Source organism: Drosophila biarmipes, unplaced genomic scaffold, assembly GCF_025231255.1.
Source record: "Drosophila biarmipes strain raj3 unplaced genomic scaffold, RU_DBia_V1.1 ptg000005l, whole genome shotgun sequence".
NCBI classification, from domain to species: domain Eukaryota; kingdom Metazoa; phylum Arthropoda; class Insecta; order Diptera; family Drosophilidae; genus Drosophila; species Drosophila biarmipes.
Genome location: NW_026114527.1, coordinates 1,341,697 through 1,362,878, shown reverse-complemented (window position 1 = coordinate 1,362,878; position 21,182 = coordinate 1,341,697). Strand labels below are relative to the sequence as shown.

The window sequence follows — 21,182 nt, the reverse complement described above, 5'->3', positions numbered from 1 at the left end:
TCTTCATCAACTTAAACAAATCCCTTTCAAATTTATTCATAGCATTTTGCCTATGTGAAGTATTTAAATCAATATAATTCTTCAACCAAGGCTTTTGTAAGAATTAAACAACTTTATGGATCTTTTTCAGTACTAACCCATTCTGTATACATTGTTGCAAATTCCGATAATGTATTACATAATATTTTTTATTTCCCAGGTCAGCAATTAATTTTTTTAAGTTATCTCCTTTTGAGACCAAACAATTTGACGGACAAAATGGAAGATCATTATGAAGATCATGTAAACGGTACACATATATTAGGTCCATTTCCAAAAAATAACCATATTTACCATCAATTGGAATATTAAAAACTCAAAACTTTCTATGTCTGTGGTAGACATTCACTTAAAGTCTTTATATGGTAAAGATTGTGAAATTGCCCAACCATACAAGTTATTCGCATCCACATTTATTAAAAATGAAGACTCTTTCGAGGAATCGTAATCTAACAAATATTTATTATTTGCTTTTGTGTATCTATGACAACATAGGACTAAACCACCTGGAATGCTTTTTTGAATAAATCTTTACATAAATATATCTGTCAGTAATTTAAGTTGAATATTTGTGGTTATCAACATTTCCTTTCAAGAAAGACCTGGTGTCGTAAAATACTGAGCCGGGTCAAGTGAATAAATTTGCATACAAAATTTGTCTGTTAAAAGGAACAAATCAGTTTTCAAAATAATTATAAATGGTATTTTAGAGTTGAACATGAGCAATGTGACTAAACTTTAGTTCTTTTTTTCGAAACAGATATATAGTTTTCCTTAATTGGTATTACGGATATTTCACCGGGAATCTTTCCTTGTTCTTGAATAAAAAAAAAAAACAATTTGAAAGAATTATGAAAGAAAACTGGTATAAATTTGTTTACTTTATAATCCGAGCTACATTTAGAGTGAGCTGCACCCCTAAAGTTACCTGTGAAATGACAGTGATCTCTAACCCTATCAGTCCCTAAAACTTTCTGCCACATAGTGTTCTATCAAAAGAATTATAAAATATCTTTGCGTCATCAACAGTCATTCGTATATAAACTATTTTATGTAAGTATTCCTTACTCAATTTTGTAATGATTACAAAACTGGTTCCTGAATTTATTATTTATTTATTATTATTATTTATTTATATGGGACAAAAAGGCCTAGGACGAAAATCGGTTTGCTGGCGTAAGATGTACAGTGCCAGCCACCGGGGTACGGAGTGAGAGAAATAGTTTATTCGGTGTCTGTAGTAGAGTGAAAACGGTCAGCGGTAACGCGCATTTGGGCCAGGTTCATATCATTCGCTACGAGAATGCGGAGAGTGAGGGGATCGATTATGGAGACAACTTTTCCTTAGGGCAGAATTTATGGCCTAAAATCTAGGCGTTTGTTTTCGAATATCTATATTTATGTGTGGCCAGCTTGATTGTATTCTTTTCCAACGAGTTGTATTAAAATTTTTTATTTATTAGAGCATTTTTATTTCTTGGTTCACGTTTTTCTCAGTGCTCGCTGGTTAACGGGTTTGGTTAGATCATGGTTTATAAATTAAAGCCTACTCTGGGCGAAGCCGCATCGAGGCCTTCGAGAAATTTCTCATTGCACGGGATTCTCGCTGGCCAAAGTGTGGCTCCACTCACTCACCCGCACACACACACGCGTCACTCCGGGTGCTCCGCCGCTGGTCCTGAGCCGGCAAACTCTTTTCGAGGTCGTCTAGGTAAACTCCTTCCTGGGTCACTTGACACCAGTCACTCGACTGCACCACTTTTCGCACACCGAAGGCAAAAGACTCCTGTTGTCCACATGGATTTGCTCTGCTCGCACTTCTGATCCCGTCCGCCGCGTGTCTAAAAGTCCCCTGCTCGCACTTCTGATCCCGTCCGCCGCGTGTCTAAGAGTGAAGCTTCGCCCCCGCGTTTTGTTGAAGTTTTCGGCTGCTCTGGGTTTTTTTCTCTTCCATATTTCGGTACACCTTGGCACGTGCCAATTTTCGGGGGCTGATTTCCTCCTCGATCGCATATCCTCTCTCGCTTACTCCTATGCGGCGCTGCTCACGCGAGCGCTTTTGGTGGTGAATATTTCGTTGCTCTCCTGGTGTGTGTGTGGCTACTGCTGATGCGAGAGCGGAAGGGAAAAGCTTAGCTAAGATAATTCTTGTGTACTAAAATAACTACAAACCTTACAATTATTGGTTAAGCTTACATATTAAGTGAAATGTACAAAGTTTTTACTAAGTTATTCGCGACGGTTTTGTTCTGTTGTTAGTTGCTGTAGTTGTTGCCGCTAACTGGTGTTGCTATTGCCGACTGCCGATGTGGCTGGCGCTGGCTGGTGTTGTTGTTGGCGCTGGCTGTTGGCGGCTAGCTGCTGTTGTTGTTGGCGACGCCATTGGGCGTTGCGGCTGGCTATTGTTGTTGGCGCCGCTGGCTGCCGATGCTGTTGGCGCTGGCTGCTGTTGTTGTTGGCGCTGGCTGGAGATGTTGTTGGCGCTGGCGGCCGTTGTTGTTGGCGCTTTTTGTCGATGTTGTCGGCGCTGGCGGCCGTTGTTGTTGGCGCTAATTGCCGATGTTGTGGGCGCTATTTGTGAGGGGTCAAACGACTCCTCACAGTATAATGATTCGCATTCATTTCCAAGCGAATTAATTTTATAAGGGACCATCCACTATCTTTCTCTTGAAATTCTTCAGTTTTTGAAATGTTCATGAATGCTACATTCAAAATCAGAATTTATTATCGACATTTTACTTTAAAAGCTTTTCATTTCAATCTGTTCAAATTCATCTTTAAAAAGAATATACTCCGCAAACAGTTCAAAGTTTACTTTTGCTGGTGTAAAGCTTTTTAACAAGATAACGTAGCAAAGGCAATCTAGCTTCACTCAAGAAATTTTCAGGTCATCAAGTCCGATCCCTCGTTTACATACATGTAATGCAATATTCTTCCCCTAAATCCTTCAGAAATTGTCTTGACTCTCCCGTCAAGGGGTTTAATTGCATTTCGCTTATTCTTTTGCAAATCACACTTGCAGGATTGAGAAAACTGCTTTTGGCTATTAATTTTTTGATTTTATTTAATTATTTTTCACGATCACTTTTTCACTGTAACTTGTGCTTGATGCAGCAGACTAACCAACTTCAATACTATTTTTAGAAGGCTAACTATTGTCCTCGGTCATTTATAGTGTTTGAAGTGGGCGTGTACTATAATATTGAATAGTGTAATCAAGTGTAATCAATGGTATACCATCAATCGATCAAGGAGATAAAGGAGACAACAAATTGTAGAGAAAAGAGAAGGTTGGGTAGAAGAGAGCGCGCATACTAGCTTGAAGGTGGGAAAGGAAAGATCATTTTTTATACACACCGTCATACTCAGGTAGCCAATAGGGGAAGGTTTGGAAAAAATCATTTGACTTTGGAAAAATCCAAGATATTCATATGTACAGCTTATGGTAAAAGAAGAATACGAAAACCTATATACAATTTTCTTTATGAATTGTGTAAGAATATTTTAAAGGGCAAGACGAGATTGCTGAGCTAGAGAGACATCAGGCATTAACTTAAAATTAATAACTTTCTAAAAGAGATCGACGGAATTCTCTTCTGTGATATATTTGTAATGACCAAATGTGGGATATAGTGTGTTAAAATGATCTTTATTGTTGAGTTAGGAGAGACTCGTCAGTGCTCTCCCAAGCTTTCCTTCTTAAATTCTGATTTCTTAATTCTGTTACATTTTTGCATAATTTTTGCTATGTCGGCAGAGACGCCGGCAAAGCCACGGTCGACGCTTTTTTATAATTGTGTACATACGAGTATATGAGAGAGAGATTTATTTTATTGGGGCCTTTTGATTTCTAAACTTGTCTTGCAATCATAGAAAACATTATTCCCAGACATGATCGATCATGTTTTTCTGAGATAACAACCTTTGGATACTTTGATATAAAAATACTGGGGGATGCTGGGGTCATTATTATGCAAATGGTTCCAGCACCCGCGTTTCTATCTACTTATTTAGTCAACTAAAAATTTATTAAATGTTCTCTATTGAAAATAAAAGAGTTCACATTCCGAACAATTTAAAAAAATATTTACTCGAAATATAAAAAAACACCAAATATACTATGAATTTAAATAGTTTTTATAACAGTTACAGCAAAGATGGCCGCATTGGATTTGAATGTGACTAATTTGTTTTTAAACAAAGTTCACTTTGAATTGAATACTTACATACGAGTATTTGACATAAGGCTTAAATATGTTTTCTATTTAAGTCATTTTTTTTCATTAGTATGACTATTAAGAGGAGTAGAAAAATTAAATATAAAAATATTTAATTTTTCTTCGCTGTTTTTTTTTTACCAGTGTAGCTATATGTACCCAGCACGAAGTCGACTGCGACGTCGGCAGAGCAGTCAGCAACTCGGGCTTAGCCAAATGAGAACGACGTCTTCCCTGAAAAGTGCGGGAGAACAAAAGTAGACCGATAAATTAAGGTGATTAAATTTTTATACACTTAATGAAAATTGTTGGTAAATGTAAATAAAAATAATTTTAATAATTTGTATGGGGGCTCAAAATATTTGTTTTTTCTTTAAATTATAGTTTTACATAACGACTTGCGTTCGACCACGTCCATAAATACGCTGCTTTCATGTGCAACGTAACATGCATAGACAAACGGGACATGCCAGTAAAACAGAACAACAACGGATTAGCTGAACCGTTGATATTGCTTGTTGTTTTCTGGAAAACACGTCATTTTTAGCCGTATTTACTTACGTTTACTTAATTGAAGTGGGTAGAGTTACCGACGCTAACATTGATTAATAAACAACAACAGTGATTTAAAAAAATAAACATAGGGATCCCTGGTAAGTCTCCCACAGACCAATCTTTTTGAAAGTGTGAAAGTAAAAACAAGGGAAATACAAGATTCCCAAAAGCACAGTGGCGGAAAAAAAAATTGTAGTGAAAAATATTACTGGGCATATTAATAAACAAATTAATAGTATTAAAAAACTGTGAGATACAAGACATTTTTTTTTAAGTAATGCTTGTACGTAAGCAAATTCCAAACGTGACTACCCTGCAGTTCCACAACTCAGCTTAAGCGCTCAATCAGCACAAAGTCGACTGCGACGTCGGCAGAGTAGCGAGAGACTCGGGAAGAGCTAAATGAGAGCCGCGTTCTTTCGCGGAAGAGAGCGCACAAAAAGAATTTTTACCCTCCCTCTCACGGCATATGTTCCCTGAAAAATGGGGTAAAGGCAAGTGTGCCTAACGACTCAAGTGACTTTTTGTACACCCTTCCATTTTAAATGTAAATACAATTTAATATATATATTTTTTTTTTGTTAAAAAGGTTGTCGTTAATAATTTATTAATAAGTGAATTTTCATAATTATATTTTTATATAGCGATATATTTATATATATTTTTTAATTAGCAATGCATAACATGTCCATAAATATCCTGCTTCTAAGTATAACAGAAAATGCATAGTCAAAAGGGACAGGTCAATAGAAAAGAAGGCATTTTTTTTTTGTATTTTTTACTTGTGTTTACCTAGTTGCATTAGACCAAAACTTACCAAACAAGTGTATATACCCTTGCAGAGGGTTTAATGATTTCAGTCATTTCAGAAAATTGTCTCTCAGTCTCTCAGTTTTAAAGCTATTGGGCTAAAACTTTCCCAAAAGTCTTTTTTCTATTGCAGGTAGTATATAAGTCGGAGCCAGCCGGATCGGACAACTATATCTTATAGCTCCTATAGGAACTATCGGTGAAAAAATTTTAAAAAAATTATATCCGGTGTTTTTTAACATATAACCTTCTAAGCTTCGAATTAAATTTTTTAAATTTAAAATCGGACGACTATATTATATAGCTGCCATAGGAAAGCTTGGAAATACAATTTTTTAAGTAGTACTGAATCTCGAATTACATTTTTTATCAAAATAGGACGACTATAACATACGAGTATAGCTGCCATAGAAACAATCGGAAATGTAGTAGGAAAATATAAACAAATTATATCTTTGGTGTTTTTTAACATATAACCTTCTAGACTTGGAAATAACATTTTTAAATCAGTTTTGAATTTCGAATTAAATTATAATTATATAGCTGTTATGGGAACGGTCGGAAAATTGGTGGTCGATTTCAATTTATTAAAAATCTAAGCGTTAGAGTAACATATAGATGTTAAAAAAATGGTCTAAAAAAATGAAAATTTTTTTTTTAAATATTACTGGAGCCAGGAACAATTTTTAAAAATTTCACAAGGTGTTACTGCAAGGCTATACACACTTCGGCTTGCCGAATCTAACTTCCTTTCTTGTTTTTAATTAATCAATAAAACAAAAAAGCAATTACAGGTAAGTCGTTTACACAATTTATTTATAAAAGTGGAACTAACATCAAGTTATTTATACTAGTTTATAACAAGATAGAACGATATACTCGAGTGCCTCGACGTTACTCAGCTTAATGGAGCAAAAGGGGAATGGAGATATATAAGTAGCAAAGCAATATTTTAGGGCGCCACCTATCGGCTATTTCTGTAGATGTTAAGTATGCGACAGACAGATTTTAGCGTTTAAACCATTTGTGGGCGTAAAAGTCGGTGTAGCACACTTTTTTAGAGCAGTCGATATTTGTGAGACAAATACATTTCAATTAAAATAATGATTATATTGAAATGTTCCCGAGCCGTCATGAAGAAGATAGGTTCACAGTGTTTTTAGTTTTCGTTCTTTATTAAATATATCATTTATTTCCTTTTTGGTTTTTCACAAATTTATTGAAAGTTTCTGAGAAGCCGTTGTTGAAGCTCAGAGCTCGAAGGAGTTTCTTCTCAAGCTCATTTTACTTAGAAGCTAAAGAGGTGTAAGCTATGTATGTGTATGTATGTATGTGTATGTATGTATGTGTATAGCTATGCTCACTTAGTCTGGAGCGCTGAGGTATATGCACATACATGAGGTCCGCTCGTGCTGCAATTGTGCTGACACATGCACTTTCATGCCAAGGCACAGCGAGCGGTTCGTATTTCGGCCACTTAGGTTGATGACCGAGGCACTAAATTGTCTAAACACTGCGACAAAGTGTTACAGTGCGTGCCCTTTTAGTACTCTTAGTACAGTGGGAGATCGATATATATGTGTGTATACTACTAGGTTCATTGAATGAATGAATTTTGACTTAGATTCAACATTTTTATGTTTGTTTACTGTCGTTTATCTAAAGGCCATTTGGGAGTTTCCCGAATTTGTTTGAGCTAGCCTAACATTGTTATTGTGGTTGTTGTTGTTATCACCATTACCGTTGTTGCAGCAATAATTATAATTTCGGTTAATATTATTTTTGTTATAACCATTGTTTTGATTATACCCGGTAATCTGATAATATCTGGTATTTTGTATAATTACCTCGATTATTACCTCTACCGCGATAATTGTTTTTGTAATTATTACGGCGATAATTATTTCCACGTTGGGTGTACAATATGGAATTGGCCTTGCCTGTCATTTCAGTGCTACATTGGCAACGGTTTCGTTCATGGTCGCAAAGTTGCCTACTTCCAATATTGTTTTGAGGCCCATGCTCACAAATTTTGAACATTGTGGTGATAGCTTTCTTGGTGCTGAATTTGTCAGCGTGTTCGGCCGATAGGCCTTTATCAATATACAAAGCTTCTAGGAGCTTTCATAGGTTGTCAAATTCTGTAGTGAATCTTTCTGCAGTTTTACCTTTTTGGCTTGCTTTTGCTATTTTGGCTTTAACTACGTTGGATGTTTCTCCGACTATAGTATCTTGCAGTTTTTAATTATAGCATCTATTGTGGTTTCGTTTTGGACCCTACAGCCAAAACCTCGAATGTACCTTTTGTAAGGTTCACCAACTTCAAAGCTGTTACGAATCTCTGAAGGTGTATTCTTTGCCCGTAAAGCTGCGGGATGGCATTCAATATTTCTTAAATGTATGCCCTTTGGGCAATTTTCTCCTCAGCCATTGTGGTTGGTTTTATTTCTAAAATCTGGATCTGTAGAGATAGGGTCGTCAGCCTCAGCTCGGACTCTTCTCCAGTTTCTATCTTCAATGGTGTGTTTAGGAAAGTTGATACTGAATTTTATAGCTATTAGGTTATCCCGTAATTTGTTTAAATATTTAGATACTTGAGACCAATGGGCTTTGTTTAGCCTGTTTTTCCGGTCGTTTATTAGTATACGCGCTGTATTTAAGCGGTTTACTAATATTGCGGCATGTGTTGCTGTGATCGCCGGGGACGTGATAATGACTTAAAAGATCTGTCAAAATCAATTTTTATATAATTTAGTTCTTTATATAATTCGTCCCATTCCATTATTTAATGGAATATTTTCTAGATTCTTAAAAGCTTGGAAGGTTATATGTTAAAAAAACACAAAAGCTTAAAAAACACAAAATATATCCTACTAATTTTCCGATCGTTCCTATGGCAGCTATATGATATAGTCCTACGATTTTGATCAAATTTAATTCGAAATTCAAAACCAAATAAAAAATGTTATTTCCAAGCGTAGGAGGTTATAAGTTAAAAAACACCGAAGATATATTTTTTCAATTTTATTTTACCACTAATTTTCCGATTGTTCCTATGGGAGCTATATGATATAGTCGTCCAATTTCGTTAAAATTTAATTCGAAATTCAGAACTAATTTAAAAGTTGTATATCCAAGCTTTGAAAGGTATATGTTAAAAAACACCAAAGATGTAATTTTGTTTAATTTTTTTCCCCGATAGTTCCTATGGGAGCTATAAGATATAGTTGTCCGTTCAGGCTGTTTCCGGACGGACAGACTAACAGACGGACGGACAGACAGATAGACGGACAGACGGACAGACGGACATGGCTAGATCGACTCTAGTGACGCCGATCAAGAGTATATACTTTATGGGGTCGGAAACGTCTTTGGCGATAATATGACTTCTGACTTAACGACTTCAATGGAACAGTGGAGTAAAACAACACACTAAAAGTCAACTAGAAGGAAACTTCGTAATACATTACAATAAAAACAAAATAATTCATAATTCAAACTACACCAACTGAATTATAAAGACTCAAAATTCCATTACTTGAAGCACTAGAAGCACTACAAATTACACTGGTAGAAAAAAGGCGAAGTGAAATCAAATATTTTTATATTTGATCTTTTTTACTCCTCTACATTTCCATTATTTTAAGTATAGAATGTTTTTAAAATCTGTATTTGACCAAACAATTGTAGGATAGAAACCAATGACATATTTATACATATGTATTTAAATTATGACCCATATACACAACGTATAGCTACGGACATGGCTAGATCGACTCGTCTTGTGACGCTGATCAAGAATATATATACTTTATGGGGTCGGAAAAGTCTCCTTTACTGAGTTACAAACTTCTTTCTGAAATCATTTTACCATCTGCAAGGGTATACAAATTATTTACTAAAGTTGATAATTTCTTATAACTGCAAGGGTATACAAACTTCTGCTTGCAGAAGTTAACTTCCTTTCTTGTTTCTTTTTATATGTTTTTTTTTTATATCAGATGTATTTGTTTTAAAGATCAATCACATAATTCATCTACGTTCGCAAAAGTCTTAGTATTCATGTTTTTATATGGATTTAAATACCATAATCTACCTTAACGCACTAAAAAAGTTCAATGTTCAGGCAGTCTTACATGTTCTAAATGTAAGATTTTCTGAGCTGGGTAATATTTTTTGTATAAAAACATTATTTTATTTTTTTTCCTGACGACTCAGGTAAAATGTATCTCCTCAAGAGTCTAAATCTGCAAGCGTGCTACTCCTGACCCGACGGTCTGATTTTCATCAAAACAAAATCTTTATTGGAAAGGTTTTCAGAAATTTTGAGTTATACCGGAGTTATGCGGGTCACAATATGACTTTTTTGGCACTATTTGAAAAAGTTGAATTCAGTCATTATTTTTTATCTTTGGAATGGATTTAATTTTAATTAATTTAATTAATTAAATTTTTAATTAATTTTAATTTTTATAGAATTAAGAATAAAAACTAAATTTATTATTTAAATTTAAAAATATTTTCTAAAATTAAATTTAAAAATTTTTAAATTTTTTTTGGGTTTTTTGTCAGCTAATTGATTGGCAACGACTCGCGCGCCAGCTAGCTATGCGCGACTTTTTTAAAGCTCAAAGGCTATACACTTTAAATATTACTCGAAACAAGAAAGGAAGTTAACTTCGGCAAGCCGAAGTTTGTATACCCTTGCAGCTATAAAAAATAATCAATAATTTTATTAAATTGAATTCGAAATTCTTAAAAGTATAAAAATGTTTATTCCCAATATTATAAGATAATAAGTCAAAAAGCCCCAAAGCTATAATTAGTTTCACATTATTTCCCACCAATTATCCGATCGTTCCTTTGACAGCTATATGATATAGTCGTCCGATTTTAATAAAATTTAATTCGAAATTCTAAACCAAATAAAAAATGTTATTTCCAGGTGTAGGAGGTTATAAGTTAAAAAACAAACAAAAACAAACAAAAATTTTTCAATATTATTTTACCACTAATTTTCTGGATGTTCTTATGGAAGCTATATGATATAGTCGTCCGATTTTGATAAAATTTAATTCGAAATTCAGAACTAATTTAAAAATGTTATAACCAAGCTTAGAAAGGTATATGTTAAAAAACACGGAAGATATAATTTTTTTAAAATTTTTTCCTCCTTTTCTTCCCTGATAGTTCCTATGGGAGCTACAAGATATAGTTGTCCGATCCGACTTATATAGTACCTGCAATAGAAAGCAGACTTTTGGGAAAGTTTCAGCCGGATAGCTTTAAAACTGAGACACTAGTTTGCGTAGAAACGGACGGACAGACGGACGGACAGTCGGACAGACGGACGGCCGACGGACAGACGGACATGGCTAGATCGACTCGTCTTGTGACGCTGATCAAGAATATATATACTTTATGGGGTCGGAAACGTCTCCTTCACTGCGTTGCAAACTTCTGACTGAAATCATTATACCCTCTGCAAGGTATAAAAAGTTAGAACCGTTAGGAGTTAGAAAAAAAATGGAGTTTGATAAAAACTTGCTCATAATTTTAAAACAGTATTAAGGCAAATCATGTTGAGAAGCGTAAACAGTATTTCAAAATACCTTCCTAACGACATGTAACACTAGTATGTATTTCACAAGTTACTTATGTCTAAACTATGGAAATTTTCCAAATGTGATTAAAGAAAATAGTGATACATATATCATTAAAATAGGGCTTGTGAAAAAAATGACAAGCTAATAAACAAAATAAAATTTTAATTTTGAAACGTGGGAAAATATAAATCTAACAAATGAGGGTCATTCAATGCGTATTTTAGGTGTAAATATTACTAGACTAGTAAACCCCATAGTCCTTAATGGTCCCATAAGATCAAATTTGCTTAACTTTAAATTTTACCTTTCAACGCTCTTTCTCACAAACCAATTGATTTTTTAAAGTTTTTTTTCTAGTTTTTGTTCCCCGTGTACAAATAGAAATGCTAATACTGAAATCGAGCCGATACCAAATATAAGTAAGAACGCCGAATTTACATGCGCACTCGACAAACGTATTTTATTAAGAGTGACATACAAAGCATAATAAAGCAAGAAAAACAAGAAGAAAGAGAATAAGAAAATACTATCGCTTAGAGATGTGCAAGTATAACGATATAACTTGTAAACTTCAACACTTCTTTTCGAGTTAAATTTTTCCTTACAATTTTTCATATAAATCAAACGACTTTACAAAATTATTATGCTATTCTTTCTGTAAGTTTTTAGTACAGGTGTCTGCTACATTTTCGTTGGTGGGAACATATTTTATACAAACTTCTTCTCTAGCAATAACCTTGCGAACATGGCGATACTTGATGTCAACATGTTTAGTCCTTTTGTGATACACAGGATTCGATGCAATCTGCTGTGCGCTTAATTTGTCGCCGTTTATTTCGATGGGCTCTGTTCGGATGAAATGCTATATATTGCTTCTATATTGCTTGTATATTGCTTCTCTGGATATTGCTGAATCCTCAGTGCTGCTGAGCGCGACTAACTCTTACTTTTTGGATTCCCAGGAGAATGCTGATCCATCCAGTACAACAGTAAGTCGATCGTCTTCGACAAATATCGCAAAATGTGTTTTGCGCTCGACGCAGGAGTTTCGCTGTGCCAACTTGCTTATAGAGTACATGATGTCAGGACGCGTTAAAATGGCCAAGTACATAATAGATCCGATAAGTGACTGATATCGCAGCGAATTTAAAATCCAGGGTTAAACGGCGTTGAAACAGATCGGCACTGATTCATATTGCACTTCTCAAGTAGACATTTAATCTACTGCTTCTGATATACAAAAATTTTACCACGCTCACACTGTAGTTGTATTTCCATTCCAAGAAAGTGATGCAATTTTTTGTGGAAAAATAAAGTAAAATCGTTCGTTCGTCCACACCGTTTTGTTGCGGGTTGTATGGCACGGTTAATTGTCTCCAACTTTTGCCGTTACTGTCGCGCAATTTTCTTTAAAATACGGGGAATACCCATACTGCATTGCCATGCTAACGGAAAAGAAATTCATTTATAAATCTGGCACTTACAATACGTCTTGCAATATTATTTCACAATCGCTGGTTTTTATTTTGATGTTTCCTTTGACAGACGACTCAATTATTTTGTCCGCTGCTAACATAACTCTGTATTTTTCTTTGACAAACGAAACAAAAGTACTTTTCACTTACCAAATTTGAGAAGTTACCCCACTGTCCAGGCGCCAAGTCTGTTTTGTTATGTTCTCCTGGTTCACAGCAGCAAAAACCGAAAACGATTATCTTTCATTGCTTCTTTCTTCGATTTAAAATTTGGCTTTACCGCTTTTTCCTTTTTCTTTACACTGCATTGCTTTATGACCACGTTTGCCACACACGAAACACTTTCCGTTAAATTTACCGTTTTTCTTTGCAAGTGCATTTTGTTTTTCTCTCCCCGATCCAGCATAATATGCGTTTTGCTTGCTAACCTTCTCATTTTTTTCGTTCATTCTTTCAAAAGTTTGACGTTCATTGATTCAAAGACCGGTAGCGAATCTATTGTTCATACTCCGCACTTAAACTTGACATAGAATTATTACTTTTAATTCCTCGGGTATGTCGACGTTCACTGCGGTCTATTTGTCAATTATTTCCACAAAATTGTTTAAGTATTGAACCATGCTTTAATCTGCCGAGTATTTTGAATTTAACAGTTTTTTAAACAACAACAATTGGCCATGCTGCTAGCGCTGAGGTTGCATTTTTTTCATAACTTAAATGCGACACATTCACATTAAAATTTATGCATGCCATTGCCTTTTAGTCCATTAATTGCCATTTGAAACCTTCCTCGGATGTTGACTTGACGATGCTCCAAAGTTCTTGGTGTACCAGAACACTTCGCATCTGAATACTCCACACATCGTAATTCTGATCACTTAACTGTTCTATTTGATACGCACTCATCTTAGTTTCGCGAAATTGGTACATCGAATACTGAAATTGAGTAAGATCGCCGAACTTTCGTGCGCAGACGACAAACGTATTTTATTGAGAGTGACATACAAAGTATTAACCAAATAAAAAGGAAAATGTTTATTTTTAATACAAATATTCTACTTCGTAAAAAAACAAAAAAGTATTTTTTTAAAAACTCGATTTAAACATTTACGTCTATAGCTTCAGTAATCGTTTTCTAAGTCCTTTGAATTCTTCTACAAACTTAAGAAAGTTTTCGCCTTGTTCAATCTTATAACATGCTCATCGTTCTATGATTTAAAATAAAAAACTTTTGGCAGTGATATTGGCAATTGTATTAATTAATTTTAAAATTAAATGTAATATTTAAATCGTAACCTATATTTAAAATATTTTTCAGATACGTTGATGAACTTTTATATTGGTCGGGTCGCAGAATGATTTTGGATGAATACTTGCAAGGAGATTTAATGCCAAAAAGGCTACCTTCATCTTGGGTAACAACCCATAAATACGTCTTTCAATCAGATGATGGAGGTTTGTCTCTCTTGAATACGGCTACCAACTTAATAAGCGTATTAGTAACAAATCACACGCTTCGTCAATTAAATGTTCGCGGATATGTTTGCTCCCATGATCTCAAATATGTTTTATTTCGGCATAATGTAAAAAAGGTAAGTGTATTTTTATCACGTTATCATAAAAATAAAACACGCTCTTTCTTTAGGTTTTTAAGAAGTCCTTCAACGCCTTTTACACAATTTACGATGTGGAAAATGATCACCACATGCCAGTTAATTTAAAAGACTCCCTTAAGGTACAAAGAACTCGTCTTCAGTATGCAGATTGGCTTGGCAATACGACTTCAATAGTATTTGTTGTTGAAAATGATATATATATCCGACCATCCCCATTAATTGAGGAAGATATAAGAATAACGTCATCTGGATATGAAAACCAAATATATAATGGTATTCCTGATTGGCTTTACCAAGGTATAGTTTACACAATACATTACTTAATTATTTCCTTCTAGACTTAATTCAATTTCTTATTTTGTTTATGAGAAACTTAAACAGCATTAAGGCTAAGAGATAACAGTCATTTCATTTTAAATTAAATAATATTATTTATTCCACAATAAAAATATTTTTTTGATCACTCACATGGAAGCTATAGAACATGGTCGCACGATCCGTCAGGTTCCGACATTTAGACTACCTGCCAAAAAAACTTTTGGATGGTTTATTCGCGATAGCTTTTGTAGTAGTATTTTACTAAAAACCCGAGAATTGTTTTAATTGCTCACTGGCGGATTATTATCACTAGGGCCTGGGCTGTCATGCTACAGTCCCAACAGCTAAATTAAAATCTTAAATGGTTTTGGGAAAGTGAATCATTTTCATAACCTTCTCAAATTCAATACACAACTGAAGCGGAAGAATGTGATCGCCACTTTTATAAAAACTTCGTTTTTCTCGAGAGTTGTCGAGTTCAAGTTCGACTTCTTTTCTCAAAATCTACCGAACAATTCTTTGGAATTTGCCAACCAACGCTTTTGACTAATAGGGTGTCCTTTACAACGATTACCTGAGCAGAATATTTTGATATGGGAGACATGCAGACAGTGGATAATTTTGATTCAAGACAGGTGCTGTTTGTAATCCCGAAAGCAGTAAGTTGTAGTTAATTTAGTAGAGACAATTTTTTTGACCCATTAAAATTATTTTAGTTAAGTAATGTCACATATGAGATAGCTTATGCATCGTTCTTCGCAATAAGAAGCTTGCATTTCATAGCAGAGCAATAAAGAAAAGAGTTGTCTATTGGTGATGTTCGACGATGACCTCATTGCAGGAGCTGTCTGCGATAATGAAGTAAAATTTAAAAAAGATCATGTTATTGGAATTATGTGGATGTGGATTGGATAAATTCTGCTTTCGGCTTGATTTGCAAAAGCTATGATAAGCAGTAATATATTAACAGTAATGTCTCAAATATTGCACGCTTGAATCACTAACTTGGCTTGTTAGGACCAGTGGTTAAACGGTGCAAAATATTTGTTCAAGAGCTGTGAATGAATAATCTGGATTGGGACAAAACACTGTCATAGAAAAAAATAGATCGTTGGCAATCTATTCATCCTGACTTGCACAATTTAAACCGTATCGCCGATCCGTAGATTCGCAGATGCTTCAATGCGTGCATATGGTTGCTGTATAAATGCTCGCTCAATTCATAATGAATCAATGGAATCTCATTTACTCATAGTACAGACAAAGCTTGCCCCATTCAAAGTGCTTTCTATTTCATGGTTAGATCTAGGTGCTGCATCAATTCAATGCGAAACGGGGACCAAAATAAGTACAAGTACCAGTATAAGTTCAGCAACACACAAGTTTTCTAGGCAGTCTCTAGAATCGTATTGCACTCCCTCACTACGTACTCCTCCCAATTAAACTGCTTTATACCTAATCGGATCTCAGAAATTTAAACAAACTTATCGAACATTTCTTGGCGTCATATCTCTTGGATGCAAGGCCAAAGAACTTCAAAGTTCAATTTGATTCACAGAACCAAACTTATCAAGTTGCAAGAACATCTCAGTCCAAAGTCGTTGGAGAACATTGAAATCGAAGAAATAGATCTGAAGAAACGGAAATCTTCATTATTCAAATGCTCTCTGACTGAAGAAAGCAGTCTCGAATAAATTCTGAAACGGATCTCTCCGTAACAACGTGTTTTCCAAGTCACAGCTTACCTTTTTCGAGCGTTAAACAAGATTCTTGTAAGCAAAAACCTCAGGAGGCAGTTGCCATGCCACCAACTGAGTTGCAGCATTTGTTTCCTTTTTTTGTAGAACATTTCATCAAGTTGATTGTTTAAAGAAGGGTAAAGCTCTCATCCCAGAACTTCAAGGGCTGACACCCTTTCTCTCGAGATCAGCTATCGGAAGTCGCCACTCACTCACTATCGGAAGTAACACTCATTCGTATTGTCGGTCGTCTAGAAAATGAGCCTAAGGTTCTCATCGGACTCTTACGCCTCCAAATATTGATCATTAGTTTTAGTCGACCGGTAAGAAAAGTGATGCGCAACTGTGCCCACTGCTAGCACTAGTTGCCTCGTTTCGCTCACAAAACCTTTTGCTGACTCTGTGATGTCCTATCGTGTTCGCGGAAAGGCGCAATACAAAAAATATACGGTAGCTATTTTTTGCCTTACCAACAAAGCAGTACAAGTAAAATTGGTACCTGATATTTCGACTTTTACTTTTATTCTCTGCTTTAAGCGATTAATCGAGCGGAGTAGTTGATCAAGTCGCATATTCTGTGACAACGCAACACAATTTGATGGAACTTACATGACGTCTCAGAATCTTTTCGCACTTGAGGCTAAAGTATCTGTCAACTCACGAAGAAGCCGCACTCAATCGCATTTTGTGATTGGAATGTTCTTAAAGGCACTTCCAAAACTAAGTTTAGAGGAATGCAACGTATTACACCTGACAACTTGTCACCTGCATCAAGCAACCATTCTGCGAGCTTTGGAACGAGATTAACTGCACACCTTGCAGGCCTGCTCCATAACGAAATGGACCCTGAGGCTCTGGAGCTGACGGTATTATACCTGTCACTCTTACTAGAAGCTCTGACCCCATAAAAATATATGTTCTTGATCAGGATCACTAGCCGAGTGGATGCAAAAAATTTTAACTCAAATGTCTTTGTCTCACTAATACCTACCGTTTCACTTAAAACAATTTTTGCCACTCTAAGGCTGAGACACTGGACTAAAGAGTTATCTCTTGTTTTATTTTTTATAGTGTACTCAACTGTCACCCTCTATTGTAAAGAAAGTATTTTCAAATAATATTGTAGGGTAAAGCATCATTGCTTTATTTTTGGATCAAGCTTCTTGGCTTTCTCCAAAAAGGCAGCGGACAGACAGTCGTAACTGACTCCTTCTACCTGTTACATACTTTCCGATAAATCTAGAATATACTTTTACTCTATATTACATTACTTTACTTACTTTTTGTGTAAAAGATTGCAGGTCTTTTAGGATTGAGTCTTTTTACGGCCAAGTATCCATAAAGCCTCCAATGAAGCCAAAACTTATTGCCAAACTGCCTTCTCGATTAGTATGTATTTATTATATCCCTAAGTTTTTTAGTATTGATGACTTTTACTGAAAAATACGCAGCTGCCTTGGCCACATTATTTAAATTCAAATTCAAGTGCAAAGCAATTCCTCATATGCAATATGGGGGCAGGCGCGTATGCCAGATATGCCGACTCAGCAAAATTAATATATACCATATTCCGATTTTGGTAGTGGACCAAAAGTGACTACTAACGAAAACATTTTAAGGGACGTTTATTTCGTTAATTTAGATTTTTGGCCATTGACATTTCGTATGTACTCCGTATTATTTCGGGTCATACCTTTCAAGCTATAATGTCTTTTGACCTTGCCCAAGATATTTTAAATGCCCTTGTTATTACCTTGTATTAGATTGTTATGAAATGTAGACAATATAGCTTTATTTTTGTTTTCTATTAGAGTCACTAGATTGAGAAGCTACCCTAAATTATAATAATGTTTTGTTGCTCATTTGTAATATCACACCAAAGATATTATTTATAGTTCCTATAGGACCTATAAGATATAGTTGTCCGATCCGGCTGATTCCAACTTATATACTAACTGCACAAGAAAAAAGACTTTTGGAAAAGTTTCAGCCCGATAGCTCCAAAACTGAGAGACTAGTTTGCGTAGAAACGGACGGACAGACGGACGGACAGACGAGCATAGCTAGACGCTGATCAAGAATATATATACTTTATAGTGTCGTAGACGTCTCCTTTACTGCGTTGCAAACTTCTGACTGAAAACATTATACTCTATGCAAGGGTGTAAAAATTATATCTTTAATCAGTTCTAAATTTCGAACTATATCATATAGCTGTCGTAGGAACGATCGGAAAATTGGTGGGAAAATAATGTGAAACAAATTATTATTAATATATTGAGTTGAGTAGTTTTTTATACTTTAGGAATTTTGAATTTAATTTAATTTAAATCGGACTACTCTAACAACATATGGATGTTAAAAAAATGGTCTAAAAAAAAGAATGAAATAATTTTTTTTTGTTATCACTGAATTCAGCAACAATCCTTTAAAATTCCACATGGTGTTACTAAAGTTGATTATTTCTTAAAACTGCAAGGGTATACAAAATTCGGCTTGCCAAAGTTAACTTCCTTTCTTGTTTATTATCTATTTTTTGGAAAAACCAATGACGATGTAAGTTTCTCTAAAAGGAATTTTTCCCTATTAAAGCCAAATGGCAGTCGCTTGAAACCATTGTTTGTAGTTTCGTGCAGATGATGCATTTTGGTTTGCCCTGGTTACAAGCTGTGTAAAAATAAGAGATCTGAATAGTATTTCTGAATTCTAGTAGAAGGGGGAGGCAATTAGGGTAATAAATTAGATCAAGGTGACAAATGAGGGGGTACTTAAAGTTAATGATTGCGTGACAAGTGATCGGTTATAAGGGTGATAAGTTGACTGTTACTAAGATTCTAAGTTCTAAGATTTAGAAAATAGTGATTGTTAATTAGTGTGATAAGTTGACAGGTGTCCGTAAAGTGATTTAGAAAATGGGTTAAAGCGAGGGGAGAGATCCTAATGAAGCTGTTGATCAAACGGGGAGAAGCTACTGGGGTGTGACGGGTGACCGTTCTAAGATTTAGATAATACGAGCAATCGTATTTAGTTGTTGACGAGAAGGTTCACGGGATCAAACGGTGGAGAAGTTCTGGGGTATGACGAAGGCCCGTTAATATATTTAGAGAACGGGTTAAAATGCTAGTGGAGGGAAACCGATACGCGAATATGGTTTGATCAGAGTGGCAACAGGTTATATCAAAAGTGTACGTAATGAGTGACCATTTAATTACCATAAATACTAGAAAATGTCGCGTGCTGTTTACGTAATGGGCTGTTTAAACGTTTAGTCGCTTAATTACTCTAACCAAGAACAACCTTGAACAGGCGTCTTCCTAAATACTTCTCACTTTCACCCTCATATGGGGATCTTGCTTTCTTCCACCACCATCCCTTCCCACACAATCATGCTTTTTTGAAAAAAATGATAAATTTGTAAGAGACCTGGTTTCTAGTCACTAATCACTCTCATCCCTCTTTTTTTCAGAATCTTGATTTCTTCTACTACCAACCCTTCCTCCGCCATCAACTAGAAGTCTAGAAATCAACCAATGAAAGCATTGCAACTACAATTTCATATCTTAGAATTTAAATAGTTTTTGTCATCAGCCAATCAAAACGTTGAAGCCTTAATTTGTATATTAAAGTAACTAGTTTAAAATTTATACTAATTATCTAACCTCAAAGTTATTTAAAGTAGAAACTATTTTAAATGAAAATAGCTCATTCAAGTTTTTTGAAGTAAACTACTGCGTTTGCTAGTTTTGAAAAACAGTAAAGTGTTGTTATCAACGTCTGTATCTCAATTTGTGAACTATCTTTGTGAAAACAATTAAATTACAATTAATAATTAACTACATTAAAAACCGTTACACAAATAAAACCAAAATCTGTTTTTAAATTTGTGAACAGACTTTGTGAAAACAAACTCTTTCAAAAATAACAAGAAAGGAAGCTAAGTTCGGCAAGCCGAACTTGTATACCCTTGCAGTTATAAAGAATAATTGATAATTTTATTAAATTGAATTCGAAATTTTTACAAATACAAAAAAGGTATATTTCCAATATTATAAGATAAAATGTCAAAAAGCCCCAAAGCTATAATTTGTTTCACATTATTTCCCACCAATTATCCGATCGTTCCTATGACAGCCATATGATGTAGCCGTCCGATTTTGATAAAATTTATTTCAAAACTAATTTACTTCAGAACTAATAAAAAAATATTATTTCCAAGCTTAGAAGGTTATATGTTAAAATACACCAAAGATATCATTTATTTTATATTATTTTACCACTAGTTTTCTGATCGTTCCTAGAGCAGCAATATGATACAGTCGTCCGATTTTGAAAACATTTAATACGAAAATCAAAATTATTTAAAAAATATTATTTCCAAGCCTAGAAGGTTTTATGTTTACAAACACTGAAAATCTAATTTTTTTTTAATTTTTTCCCCGCTAGTTCCTATGGGAGCTATAAGATATAGTTGTCCGATCCGGATCGACTCGTCTAGTCACGCTAATCAAGAATATTATATATGTATTATTTACTAAAGTTGATTATTTCTTATAACTGCAAGGGTATACAAACTTCGGCTTGCCGAAGTTAACTTCCTTTCTTGTTTCTTTTTATATTTTTTTTTTTTTGATGTCAGATGTATTTGTTTTAAAGATCAATCACATAATTCATCTACGTTCGCAAAAGTCTTAGTATTCATGTTTTTATATGGATCTGTTTATAACAATTTAAATACCATAATCTACCTTAACGCACTAAAAAAGTTCAATGTTCAGGCAGTCTTACATGTTCTAAATGTAAGATTTTC

The 21,182-nt window shown here is 34.7% G+C and overlaps 1 protein-coding gene across 1 annotated transcript; it reads left to right on the top strand.

Moving 5' to 3' along the window:
• The first annotated feature begins 4,466 nt into the window (after window positions 1-4,466).
• On the top strand, window positions 4,467-19,994 carry LOC108025721 (inactive dipeptidyl peptidase 10-like). Its single transcript, XM_017096290.3, has 4 exons — window positions 4,467-4,531; window positions 14,021-14,294; window positions 14,348-14,615; window positions 19,842-19,994. Exons 2-4 carry the CDS (start codon window positions 14,058-14,060, stop codon window positions 19,847-19,849), a joined length of 513 nt encoding a protein of 170 aa, XP_016951779.2. The 5' UTR covers window positions 4,467-4,531; window positions 14,021-14,057; the 3' UTR covers window positions 19,850-19,994.
• The last annotated feature ends 1,188 nt before the right edge of the window (window positions 19,995-21,182 follow it).

Bases quoted from the DNA above. Each gene is read 5' to 3' on its own strand.
- LOC108025721 (XM_017096290.3), top strand. From the start codon at position 14,058: ATGATTTTGGATGAATACTTGCAAGGAGATTTAATGCCAAAAAGGCTA. The intron at 14,295-14,347 runs GTAAGTGTATTT...CTCTTTCTTTAG, and splicing joins TTCGGCATAATGTAAAAAAG to GTTTTTAAGAAGTCCTTCAA.